The sequence below is a fragment of the Malaclemys terrapin genome, chromosome 2 (assembly GCF_027887155.1).
Source record: "Malaclemys terrapin pileata isolate rMalTer1 chromosome 2, rMalTer1.hap1, whole genome shotgun sequence".
Classification (NCBI taxonomy): Eukaryota; Metazoa; Chordata; order Testudines; family Emydidae; genus Malaclemys; species Malaclemys terrapin.
This window is the reverse complement of record NC_071506.1, coordinates 195,380,008-195,393,746: the sequence shown is the minus strand read 5'-3', so window position 1 is coordinate 195,393,746 and position 13,739 is coordinate 195,380,008. Positions and strand designations below refer to the sequence as shown.

At 40.4% G+C, this 13,739-nt stretch overlaps 2 protein-coding genes across 3 annotated transcripts in view; one reads left to right on the top strand and one right to left on the bottom strand.

Annotated features, from left to right (window-relative positions):
* The first annotated feature begins 372 nt into the window (after nt 1-372).
* On the top strand, nt 373-6,645 carry YAE1 (YAE1 maturation factor of ABCE1). 2 transcript variants are annotated; one of them, XM_054020333.1, is made up of 4 exons: nt 373-424; nt 2,314-2,578; nt 5,028-5,149; nt 6,034-6,645. In XM_054020333.1, exons 2-4 carry the CDS (start codon nt 2,462-2,464, stop codon nt 6,470-6,472), a joined length of 678 nt encoding a protein of 225 aa, XP_053876308.1. In that variant the 5' UTR covers nt 373-424; nt 2,314-2,461; the 3' UTR covers nt 6,473-6,645. The 2 variants fall into 2 exon arrangements, with proteins under 2 accessions (XP_053876308.1, XP_053876307.1); XM_054020332.1 differs by lacking the exon at nt 373-424 and adding an exon at nt 911-1,017.
* Nucleotides 6,646-6,752: 107 nt separating this feature from the next.
* LOC128832745 (mediator of RNA polymerase II transcription subunit 1-like) overlaps nt 6,753-13,739 on the bottom strand; it is an 11,520-nt gene continuing 4,533 nt past the window's right edge. The window contains exons 3-6 of the mRNA XM_054020334.1: nt 12,788-12,983; nt 12,324-12,419; nt 11,660-11,768; nt 6,753-10,125 (exon numbers count right to left, since the gene is read on the bottom strand). Coding sequence (XP_053876309.1) covers nt 9,876-10,125; nt 11,660-11,768; nt 12,324-12,419; nt 12,788-12,983 — 651 coding nt within the window. The 3' untranslated portion in view covers nt 6,753-9,875. The remainder of the gene's footprint in view (nt 10,126-11,659; nt 11,769-12,323; nt 12,420-12,787; nt 12,984-13,739) is intronic.

Genomic DNA, 13,739 nt, shown 5'->3' with positions numbered 1-13,739 from the left:
CCACTGGCAACCCTAACACAATATTTGGTGTTTCTTAGAGCTCCAGCTCCTGGAGCCAAGTGATTAGATGAGAATCTCAAGGTTTTTTTTTTTTGTTTTTTTTTTTTTTTGGCACTCTGTATTTCTAGCCCTCATGGTTATGGAGAAAATTTGAAAGTGTGATCCACGTGCACCCTTAAGGCTCAAAAGACAAAGCAAAAGAACTCATGTTTTAGTCACTCCTGGATTTATCTTTAAATCTTATTATTTTTAAGTCTGTCTCATGACTGGGAGGGACTGGCGATGCCGACATACTTTTTGAAGATTTGGGGATGACAACAACACGGCTATGAATGCACCCTCGGTGAGGCCCCTGCCAGGGCGGATGCAGGAGCAGACCCCCGGGAGCTCCGTGCAACGCCACCTGGGCACAGGCACAACCTTGGTGAGCCGGGCCGGTGGGTGACAAGCGGAGGGCCAGCGCCGTGCACGCACACCCTGGAGGGGAGCTGCTGCTGCTGCCCCAGCTCCGCTCCCCGGGGCGCGTCCTCTCTGGCCGGGTTTAACCCCTGTTGCCATAGTTACCGCCTCTCCCCCCCCGCAGGGGTCTGAGACGCTCCCAGCCCGGCCACCGAGGACGAGCATGTCAAGCAGGGACCCGGGGCCTGCCCCTAGGCCCGTCGCAGACCCAGCCCCGCCTGCTGACGAGAAGGCGATGCCATGGCCGCGGTTTTTAAGCTGTGGGTGCTGAGAAACGATTTTTGCCCTTACTAAAGATGGCCGCCAACCCCTCTCCCCCATTGCCTGAAGTGGGTGTGAAGCCAGGCGGCGCCTGTTAAGATGGCCGCCGTTTCCCTGCATTCTCTGCCGCGGGGTTGGAAGTGAGGCCGCCCTTAGCAAAGATGGCTGCTGTTCCCACGTTGCTTCCAATCGGTGTGACGGTAGTGTGCCCTTAGACAAAATGGCCGCGCTCTGTTCTTCATCAGGGGCTGCGAGCAAGGCGGGCTGCTAGCCCTGGCAGAAGAGTCTGTCCTCCTGGTAAGGGATGGTTGTGCGGGGGCAGCAGATTGAGCGAGTAGGGGCTGGAGGGAGAGAAATCTCAGTTCCCCCGCCTGCTAGTGCCTGAAAGAGGAGGCTCTGCTTGTCCCTTTGTGTGTGACTGAGGTTGAATTTGTCTCTAAATGATCAGGCACAAATTGGGTGGGGGGAAGCCTTCCACTCTCTTATCAGTAACAGAGAAATGGAGGTGGACAGACACATCTGTATTGTATACATCTCTCATCAATCCTTCCAGTCTGCCTTATTGCTTTCTCCCAGAAGAAGCAGGGTGGTATAATAGATAGGGCATTGGAGTGCAATTACTATTTCTGTCCTCAGGTTTTCCTTATGTTGTCCCATTATCCAGGAGGCCAATCTATGGAGCAGTCTTCTAAATTTCAGCCAGTGATCGATCCTCTGTGACTTTCTTTTCAGTTCAAGACAATTGATCTCTGATCTATTGGACCTCTTTTCTTCCTGTTCACATGCTCTTTCTTTCCTTCTGCCCCTGCACCTTTTTTATTAGCTTTTCCCATTTTGGGGACTGCTGTGAAACTACTCAAGGGACCAATAAAAATAGGTCATTTAGTGGTGGTGGTTTAATTAAACTATAATATTTGGTACTTATTCCATTCTGTGATCTCAAAGCGCTTTACAAACATGAATACCTTAAGCCTGATAACAATTCTGTAAGGTGACAATATGTGTATTATCCATGTTTTCCAGATGGGGAAACTGAGGCATAAATAAATTAAGTGACTCAGTTTGGTGATGTATGTGACTTTGAACGGGAGCCAGGATTCTTGGATCCCCAGTCTTGTCTTTTAACTACTAGAGCATCTCCCGTCCCTAAAGACTGAACAAAATAATACTAAAAACTTTGGAAGTTGTTGCTTACGATGAAGACTGCATATTGGAAGTGGAGTCCATAAAACAGATTTTGCTGTAATTCTCTTCAGCCATTTTCGAGTGGCTGAATTTTTGGGATTGCACAGATCCAACCAAGTCAATAAAGCAAAGATTTTAGCCTCTCTATGCTTTATTCAATACAAAAGTTAAAACAACCCACTTAGTCTTTTAATCTTTAATAAGCGTCAGCTGGAAACAGCTAATCCTTTTACTCAAAAGATAAAGAAATCTTTCTATTCGAGGCATAAAATATCCTAAATAGGGATGGTAAGTTTGTTCTCTGTATGTGTGTTAATGTTATTGGAAACAAAGAAATTAAGAGATGGCTGAAATTATGACCTGGCAAGATGGCTTTTCTTTGATAGTCTGACTTTTTTATCTCTACAGGTGTACTGTGACAGTAAAGTGCATCCATCTAGGATCTCTGGTTCTTGTACACGCTGCCTGTGGTTTTAACTTGATTCCCAGGCGAAAGAACTGCTCAGATTCTCACACTTTTACCACATGTACTGGAATCCTGGTTGTTACTACTACAATGTCGTGGGTGCAAGCTGCAGTCAGCCGGCCCAGTGAGGATGTGTTTGATGAAGATTCTGATGAACTGCATGTAGTGCAGAAAGAATGGAAGAGCACCATGGAGAAAAGAGTCAAAGTAATTTTTATAACCATTACTTTATTTTTAGTAGCCTTTTGGCCATTTTCTTTAACACATAAATTGATACCTGCATGAGTGTTTTAAGCGAAAATGGAGGATGGCTGTTTAAAAGTTATTGTAGATCAATTTGTTCTGTATAAACTAAAAATTGAGCAAGTTATTAAGGAAATGTGACCAACCAGAACACACTTGAGATTCTTCTAGGGGGAGAGTGCCTGCAAATTGAGAAATTGTAGTCAAAATTCTGCATATCTAATCTGCTCTTGGTGCATAATGTATTTATGTTTGTTACTCCCCCAACTACTCATGGGTGTTCTTTATATAAATTCCTGAACCTCAATAGGAGGCCAATGCTCAAACCACTGAGCTATCCCTCCCCCCAGGTTAGATCATCAGAGGCAAAAATATACAAATTTAGTCATGCGACTGTTCACTTTATTGATGGAGATCACAGCAATAGCAAAACGGTCCCTGGGTGCCTGCCACAGTTTCCCTTTAAAAAGACAGAAGTGGGAGGTCAGGTTGGCAGGAAGAATCTTCTGAATTCTAATATCAGTTCTGCCACTCACTGGCCTGCTCTTTGGCTTTGAGTACATTTGCTCCAGCTATAAAATGAGGCAATAATATCTTTCTATCCCCCTAGTGTGTTATGAGTATTAATGAGTTTGCATAGTACGTTGAACATGTAAAGTGCCCATATATATTCAAGTATGTAAAAGGTTGTTACGAGGAGGAGGAAGAAAAATTGTTTTTCATAACCTCTGAGGAGAGGATAAGAAGCAATGGGCTTAAATTGCAGCAAGGGAGATTTAGGTTGGACATTAAGAAAAACTTCCTAACTGTCAGGGTGGTTAAGAACTGGACTAAATTGCCTAAGGTGGTTATGGAATCTCCATCATTGGAAGTTTTTAAGAGCAGGTTAGACAAACACCTGTCAGGAATGTTCTAGATAATTCGTCCTGCCACGAGTGCAGGGGACTGGACTAGATGACCTCTCAAGGTCCCTTCCAGTTCTATGATTCTATAAATGCCATATGTTATCAGGTATCTGGTTCATCTGGCTGGAGAGAAAGATATGGAATTTAATCAAAACAAAATCCAGACTCAGGCCAGTTGTATCATAATAGGAGATCATGTTTGTAAATTTTGAGTGATATAATTAAACAAGGCAAATGAAGATGTATGAGCCATATTTTAGCATTTTTTAAAATAGTGGAAATCACCACTTAAATCAATTGCAGGTCCAGATTAAAAATCAGTAGTTCATTGTAGCCCTATAGTAACCAATATATAGTAATTCCTCTAGTTTGCCTTCCTATAGAAGTGAAAATAACAGTGAAAAAATAAATTTTTATGAAGGCTCATGTTAACAAAGAAATCCTAAAATCCTGCAGGGTCGAGATGAAGGGCAAAACTCCAACTTAAACTGGTATTGTATTAGACTCTTAGGATTTGATCTCATGCCATTTACTTTAATGGGCAAAGGATAAGCTTTTAATAATGTAGCATCACTATGAGTCATGGTGCCGGGAACATTAAACTTCCACTCTTGGGTGATCAACATCTGATCAAAATAACGGAGGGGGCGGGGGGAGAAGCTATGGTCTGGGCCATAGATTAGGGAGGGTAGTGCTGTGGGACTAGAGCAATGGTTTTAAACCTGTGGTCCGCAGACCCATGGGGGTCTGCAGACTGTGTCTAAGATTTCCAAAGGGTTCTGCACCTCCATTTGAAATTGTTTAGGGATCTGCAAATGAAAAAAGGTTGAAAACCACTGGACTAGACAGAGCATTGTTCTTTGAAAAAGGCATCTGGATTTTGGCTTCTTCAAGGAAACTTTATTCTGCTGTTTCAAGATACTCCTGAGGCTAGCTCCTTTTTTAACCACATCTTTTGTGATCTTTTCATAGTTGAAATTCCATCTCCAATTTCCTTGAACAGAAAATAGAACTTGCTCTCTGAGATGTACTGTTTTCATTCATAGCTTCTCAGCCTGAGGGTGGTGACTACCATCCCTTTTTTGTGGTTAGATGGTAAAAGGGGTCCTGAAACTTTTTTGCTGTTGAAATTTGAGGTTGCAGTATGGAAGAAGACAAGAATTGCTGTTCTAATGCATGTTACTATGTGTGTAGAATAAAGAAACATATTTATAGTACAGTCAGTTATTTTGACCTCACTGTATATAGTTCTGAAAAAGGAAGTCAAAATGACCATGTTTATAAAATATCAAGAAAAGTTTTTGTTTTCTTCTTTTAGTTTTGTGAATCTCTCATTTCTGCTGGACAGTACAATATACAAGTTTTGCATGCATCTAGCCAAATTAGAAAGACACATTCCAAAAAAACTGAATGTTTATATAGACTTGAACTCTTGTATTATTTCTTGTAAAATAATCTCTGCTTGTAGCTGGATTACTGACATCAGTAACCTTTCATCTTGCTTACAGGAAGGCTATAGAGATGGTGTTGAGGCTGGGAAAGAGCTTTCACTTCAGCAGGGTTTCAATCGGGGTTACAAACAGGGTGCTGAGATGATGATGACCTGTGGCCAACTCAGAGGGACCCTTAGGTAAATGTTGAAGATTTGAGATTGTTTGGTATGTTTATATGGAAATCTGGATCTGCTGTTTGTCAAATGCTGAGAAAACTTAGGGTAACACTTTCAAAAGTGACTTTGGAGCTGAAATGCCATTTTAAAAACTGACTAAGTCGAATTTAGACTCCCAAGTCATCGAGGTGCTTTGGAAAATTTTACTTAGTCACCTCATACTTCAGATTATATTATGTAAAATATTCCTAAAATGCCTGTAGCTATGCTATGAGTATCAGGCATAATTTTTTAGGTAGCACTAAATTGGCCATGAAAAAGATGGTGTTACCTGGGAAGGCTTTAGCAAAAAGGTTGGTCTTGCGTTTTAATCAGAAAAGTCATCCTAGAGGTCAGTCTTATTTTTCTCTGGTAAGGGCCGTGGTCCTGTCACTGAGAACCCTGCCTCAGCATTTGTCTTAGTGCTGGCTCTGTTAGCTGAGACATCCTTGTGGAGCACCGTTCTGCCCTTGTTGGACGCAAGAGTATGTAACCCAATGCAACCATCACGCTCTGCGTTGGAACTACCACCAGTGCAACAGCCACTACTATGTGATACTGGCTATTACAACTATTCTTCAGAACAAAAAAAATGTAGTGTGGTAATTCTTAGCCCACCTCCCATTCCTCACTTAAAATTAACAGGAGATTAGTGGTTCAGTGCGTTATCTGAATCTACACTTTTGGCTGAACATTCAGCTCTTCCTGTTGAACTTTCCTGAAAGATGTATGCATGAAATATACATACAAAAATGGAACGACTTTTTAACTTTAGTCAGCTTTTCACCCAATCTCAAGCAAACATGTAACTCACTGCAGGTGTTCAGAATCACGTTTATTTCCACCTGTTTTGTTTTTCTCTTCAGTGCACTCTTGTCTTGGTGTCACCTTAATGGACAAATTTCTGCTTTGCTGAGTAAGATAAGTAACCTCCTGGCTGAAGTTGGCAAGTATGAAGAATATGTGCTTAAGTATATGAATTCTATCAGTCCACAGCCCCACCTTGGAGAATTACTGGATTCTGTTCAGGACATGGACCTTAGTCATACAATTCCAGTGGAGAATGAATTTGATGAAACTGAAGCTGGAAGACACTGTGAAAATGAGTCCGAGTTGAGTGAAAACTCTTGCAGGAGTAACAGTGGGGCTGATTCCTTGTATTCTGACAGTTGTAGGAGAACAAAAGAACACACACATTCTGAAAGGCCAACCCTTGCGTGGCTTAAAGAAGAGACCGTCTGTTTAGGAGAGCAGCTAGGCTTGTCACTGGACATATTACAGCATGTCCAACAACTGGAAAGTTAACTTTTCTCTTGTGCCAAATGGAATCCAATTCTAAGAACAAACTTGACAGACTTGTATTTTATGTGTGGCTCAAAGGTTGGTCGTCATACTAGTCATTTAATTTCATGGGAATGTAGTGATCTGATTCTAATGTTTCCCTTTAAAATCTAATAAAACAGCCCTTGCTCTCATCATATTCTGTCATACCTCAGTTGTTTGCAATAACAGCAAAAAAAAAGTTGCTTTCACACCTAAATTTAACTTGAATAGGTGGAGAGTACTTCATATACACTAGTGCCATTGCAGAATTAGACAGCTATGCATTTATGTGTCTCCTACTGTCTAGGACTAACATTTTCCTCTAATTTATTTAACTTGCCCTTTTTAATATTCTTTTCTGAAAAAGGAACTGAATGATTCTTGTCTTATTCCTAGAAAACAGTAGTTCCCAGAGTACCAAAAATAAAATAAATATTGCTATTTGGTTTAGAAGGTAGTCTGGGTGGAGAACTCCTTTGAACAAGTGGGAACTGCACGTACAGAAATAGGCAGCATGTGTTCCTTTTTGTTTAAATATTTGAGTGATGTTTTTGCCAATTTAATTTGTTCAAAATAGAACAAAGACTTGCATTACATCAAATTGTGTATCACAAATCTCTGGTGTAATTCGCTCTGCTTTCAGAGCATCACTTCACTGAAACTGGTTACAGTACCCAGGGCAAAACTTCATCTGAAGCAGGAGGTTAAAACACAAAAGGCTCTCCCCCTCACCAGTATTTTACCAAGCTGTAAATATTAAGACTGGGCAGCTAACTTCAGTTTCTCTATTTAAAGTAGAACTGTAGTGTACTTGAGCATATTCTAAAGCAGTGCCTACCACCTTATATGTGTAACTTTCCAAGAAAGCTACTTAAACTAGCAAAGGCAAGAGGATCTAAGCAAAACTGCATACATCTTGAATATCACACTAAAATCTGTTGGGCACTGGATATCAATTATATAGTAGGAAAATCTTGGATGATTTTTGCCACTTGTAGTAATGCATCTGATTGTCAAAGGTTTAAATAAAAAATTGCCACCCACCTATGGCATTGTGCATTTGGCTACATACAATAGAGGATGTAGGCCAGTTCCGCTATAGGTATAAGGTACTCAAAATGCAGCACAACTATTGTGTGAAGTGCAGAGCCAAAGTACTATGGCTGCTCCTGCAGAGACAAAGGGGGGGGTGAGGATTTTGGGGCTTGCTTGGGAAGTGATGGGGATGAAGCTGTGGAGACTCACTGTGCCTTCTGATGTGGTTATGCACAGCAGTGTCTGACCCCTAATTCAAAATATGGGTAATAGTACCTGTCATGCCAAATGAGTGAAGTGGGTTTTGCTTGTGTTGGTGAGGAGAATTATTTTCCCTCTCTCTCATCCTTATTTTGGGTATTGCAGGGTACTAAATTTTTTGCCATAGCTACAGTTCTCATCTTCCTTTGAAACATCAGCATTATCACCATCTGTGGGAGACAAGAGACTGGATTAGATGGACAGGTAATCCTTAAGGCATTAAATAAACCTTTCATTTTTGTTACCTGGTATACCCTACATCTGAGGGGAAAGCCAAAATGGAAGCTAGAGTATTGTAATAAGGTTATCACAGGACCAGAGTCTCTTGTAGCTGGAAATTTTAGCCTCGTTGTAGCCCTTGTTAACTTATTTTAATATTTAATTCAATTAAGAAAACCTTATGATGTGCCATGAGATTTTTTTTTAAAAATGCAATTGCCACCCTTTTCCCTCTTTAAACTTTTATAAAGGTACTTTCTGCTCCTACTGCTTGGCATACCAGTTTCCCTGAAATCTGACTTGGCCTTACCCCTCTACTAAAATGGCTCTTATAAAGTTACCACATCTGTTGTTCTTCCCCTGCCTCTTCTACTGAGACATGATCGATCACACTTTCAGGCTTCAAAGAATGCTTTCCTGCTCCTTCAGCTGTTTCCAGTTAGTTATGCTTAACTAGTACCTGTACTCACAGCATGATGTAATTATGAACATTATTGAAAGCATGTAACTTATGAGACGTTACATTTTACTTTTTATGGACAAATACTACACCAAATATACTGCTTACAGGGTTTGTCAGGTCTGAGACTAGTTGAAGAGGTGACTCTGTGCCACAGGCATATTAGCCACAATTTTCTACACACTGCTCCCATAACCAGCCACATTTCTTATGGCTGTCTCCTTATTTATCCTAACACACTGCATTTGTCACTTTCTGTTGTTTTTGTTTAAGCTGACTGCAAATTCTTCTGGGCATGAAGTCTGTTTTGTTTAGTAAGTCAGTATTCATTTGTTCAGTACTGTCTTATGCACATTTCTCACCATATAAATCAATTTTAGCACCTACAAGACAAGAATGCTGAGGAGGACTTCTCACTATCTATTCTTGTTTTAAATTGCCACTACATAAGTTTTCATCTGGTTGAAAGCCTGTTTAGTCAGAGGCCAAAAACAAATGTGGAGGGTTTGTTTACCACCTACATTGAGTGGATTTGAGAGTAGTTAAAAACAAAAAAAAAAAAAAAAAAAACACACAAAACCCCTATAATTCTGCTGTAACATTTTTGTACTCCAACAACTGAAGTTTAAGTTTTCAGGCCTAATAGTAGGCTAATTCTTCATGAATACAAGTCACTGGGCAGAATTTAACTAAAAAAAAAAAAAAAAAATTTACACAGCCATTTGTTTGAAAAATTATTTTATTGCACACCTGTATTACCCATACCCCCCTCATCCAGAACTTTTTGCAAAAAGAGGATATTAAACCAATACAGGAGGGGGGAAAGCTTTTAATTTACTACACAGTTCCATGGGGAATAGTACAAGTCAACTCATTTGCATCAAATTGCATTTGTGCACAAAATAGCTTACTAGCAGACTGTTTAACAATAGTTCCTTTCCCCTTCCACCTTTCTTACAAATTTTTTGATTACATGTTAAAAAAAGTTAATGCAACATTGGTTTAATAAATGGAACTGCACAAAAAAGAAAAAATCTTAAGGTTTCAGCAATATAACTTGGCCACATTGCATGTTATATTATATGTACATCTACAAATATTTAACAAACCACCATCACCTAAGTAACTACATGCCCATATATGCATTATGGGTTAAATTAAGGTTGCTACAGTAGTGATAATTTGACTTTTCAAATTTGCGTTTATATTCTCAAATTTTTTTTTATTTATTTTTTTTATTTAGCAATATGCAGGGTTGAAAAGATTTAATTCTAAGAGGAAATCCTGCTAGACAGAAGTATTGATCTTGCCAAATTCTCCTCTACTGTTTCTTGAGACAATGTCTATTGATCACACTACAAAAAAAGTGACATGGAACCACAGTAAACATCAGATGAGTATTTGCTTTAGTTATACTGATATATCACAAATCGCACACTCAATATTGGCCGTGGAGCTGCTTGCCTCCATTCCATCACATGAATTTTGCATGCTGGCTCCAGAAATATTTGCTCCTGTACTGTTAGAAGACGTAGTTTGCTTGCAGGTCACTTCAGGATTTTGCTCAGAGATAACTTCCATATTTTGTATTTCACCATCAACTTTCATAGTGACAGCATTCTTGAAAATAGCTCTCATGACGAGAGGGACAGACATACAACTGAGGGGGAAAAAGGAGTTGAGAACATTATTCACTACAATGTTAACCACTCAGTCTCAGCCACTGTAAAAAAAAAAAAAGCAGATTAGCTTGCTGAAGTGATCCATTTTTTTCTGTGGGAAAATATGGATTATTGAATCAGAAGTTTTGAGTGTGTGTAACTCTTCAGTTAGCTAATATGGCTTCTCATATTCTTAAATATCCTGAGGACTGCATGAAGGTGTTTAAAAAAAAAAAAAAAAAAAAAAACTCTTAGGATATCCCCTTAGATAGTTCCAAGTTTGGGTTTTAGGGTTTTACTTTTAATGAGAGCTTAAGTTGACAGCATTCACCTTACAATTAGAAAACTATAGTTTAAGATAATTCTCATGCAATGTATGAAGTTTTAAAAGAATACAGCGCCTCAGTCCTGACTTATCCACAGTAGGGCCTTTTTACAAAAAAAGGGGGTTTCTACTATCTGTACCACTCATAGGCACCGACATCGTGGGTGCTTCGGGGCTGGAGCACCCAGGGGAAAAATTGGTGGGTGCAGCAGCCAAGCTCCCCGCCCCAGCTCAGCTCACCTCTGCCTCCTCCCCTGAGCACGCCACATTCCTGCTTCTCCCAGCGCTTGCTCTGGGATAACAAGCTCTGGGAGGGAGGGGGGAGGAGCAGAAATACAGCATGCTCAGGGGAGGAGGCGGGGGTGATGATTTGGGGAAGGGGTTGGAATGGGGGCAAGGGCGGGGGAGGGGATTTGAGCACCCACTGGCGCCAGCAGAAGTCGGCGTCTATGGTACTGGTTCAGCTGAAGCAGAATTAGCAATAGTGGGAGCCCAAACGTACAATGCTCTAGCTGCAGCAGCAGTTTTCCCATACCTTGTTGCTTAAATTCGTGGTTCAAGTCCAGCCGACATCCAACTTACTGCCAACTGGACAACTGTTTATTGACCTGGATGAAGTGAATTAGTAGTCTTAGTGTATGCATGTCTCATCCACAGTAGCCCCACACAGTTTGGACCCCTCATCTCAGTAGAGATGGGAAGAATTGAATAGACATGGAAAATGAACTGCTCACTCCCCGCAGGTGGTGCCCTCTAGAACACAGGAGGCACATGATGCTGACCGCATGGGAAAACTTGTACTGCAGCTACTTCTGCTGTACCAGTTGTGTGACTAAGCAGATGCATTTCCAGCTGAGCACTGGGCCCCTTTTAAGAGGATAAAAAGAAATGTCTAACTTTCAAAATGTTTTTTCACTTCCTACTGTAAAGAAGTCTTAGTTGCAGACACAAGAAGTGCTAGCGTAAATAAACATATCACTAATTCAAATTGGGTAAATGAATAAATATGAAATGCGAAGAAAAGTGACACCTTTCTTTGAGAACTAAAATATACTTTAGTAAATGCAAACAATCTTTTGTTCCATAACTTTTTAATAAACAAGTTCATTTGATCATAGGGATGGTAGTTAACTATTTCTGAAGATGCATAAAAATTACCATTAATAGACAATTTGTGTGTCCCAAACGTTTTAGAGTAGAACACTTACCGCTCCATGACTCTTGAGATAAAGTCATTGCAGCAATTTAGAGTTACATCTTGAGGATTTGTATGAAGACTGCATCTGATTCGTCTGGAGCTCAAGACATCAGCTACCACTGAATAGGAAAAAATATGGACATTTCAAAATTGTGTGTGTTTACAAAAGTCTAGCAATATTATTTATAACCCCGAATATTTCCCTTTGATCCAAGTATGGAAATTAAGACATGGAACATTAAATATTAATGGTTATATTTACCATAATAAACAATGTGCTTATATAGCTCAATTACTATTGCTGTAGGAACTATAAGGCCCCATCCCATAGAGCCCCACTGATTTCAGTGGGGCTCTATGGGCGTATGGCAGCCTCAGTATACCCGTGTTCAATGCATTACAGAACCAGAGCCTTAATTCTTTTACATTTCCTGACTTTGTTTTGAACTGGGCAACCTTAACAAAGCATTTCCTGTTTATTTATATACATAAACACGCAGAAGAGTAAAGTTTAGGAAGATCGAGATTCACAGTACAATTGAAACCCATGTCCTGATCAAACAAAGATATTTGTAAACGTGATTATATTTTTTTATTTTATATACATACATACATACATACATACATACACACACACACACACAAAATAGCAGTGTTGAATATTCCACACTTACCACAGGCTAAACTCTCCCCCATAGGATGCTGGAATGAGATAGAAAAGCTAGTGCCCTTTTGTGGAGACACTTCAAAATAAAGCAGCTCTGAGCAATCTGTAAAGCAGTAACTTCATTTAATAACTTAGTTTATTTAAACTTAGCCCCATTTAAGTGAATTATACACTAGCCATTCAAAACACTGGCAACTCAGAATCTTAATTATTGTCACTCTGCAGTTCAGTTTGCCTCTGGAAACTAAATATTCGGTCAGACATGGGTGTGCTACTTGAAATATTTAACTTACAGAGAGTCTTACACAAAAACTAAGGATGCTGATAAGAATTCAGTCATTTCAAACAATTTGTAAATAGCAGTGGATTTGGAGAATGCACCTGCTGTGGTGGTGACATCCAACTTACAAATACAAAACAAATCAGCAGACTATTACAGAGAAACACACAACTTCATAGCATACAATTTACCTTCGTTTATAGTGTTCTCAGAGAGACAGCTGCCAATAAGAGTGTTATATGCCACTTGATGCCGAAGAATCTCAATTATAGGAGGTACACACTTTGGATGGGTAAATGGAATTTTACTGATGAGGGCTCCTGTTATACCTGATTTCTCTGTGCCCTTATTTATGAAATAACTGTGCTTCGGGCAATCTGGAAGAGACTGATGAAGAAATACCTATTTTTGTGAGGAATGGAAACTTGGAAAGGCAAGATGGCTAGTCCTGATACTAGAATGTTACAATGGATCTGGTACCAAAAAAGTCTTTTGTGGGGCACACATTTGTCCAGTCTGAAATCCCTGGCCACACCTCAATGAAAATATCACTCAGAAACTGAGTCAACTGAGACCAAGCCCCTCTCCTGCAAAAAATACCTTTTAAACACAGGATAATCTGCACTGAGCTTCATGCCAAAAGACTGAGTTCTAGGGTATGGCTACACTTGCAGCTGTACAGCGCTCTGAGTTAAACCCGCCTTCATACAGCTGAGTAGGGAAAGCACCGCAGTCTGTCCACACTGACAGCTGCCAGCGTACTGTCATGGCCACATTTGCAGCTGCATTGGGAGCGGTGCATTATGGGCAGCTATCCCAGCATTCAAGTGACTGCAACGTGCTTTTCAAAAGGGGGGGGGAGGGGAGTGTGACAGGGAGTGGGGGGAGAGAGTGGGTTTTTGGAGTGCTAGAGTGTGTCAGCACGCTGTCTTGTAAGTTCAGACCCTCCTGCTTCTCACCTCACTCAAAGCAAACAGCAAAATGTTTGCTTTTTCTCTCTGAAACAGCACTTCCGCATTCCTGCAGCAATCACAACAATGAGAAGAGTGGCCACTGGATAAGGGGATTATCACAGCGCAGTAAATTAACTCCTCGTTCACACTGACACCCAGGAGTTATAGCCTAGGCGCAGCAAATGTTATT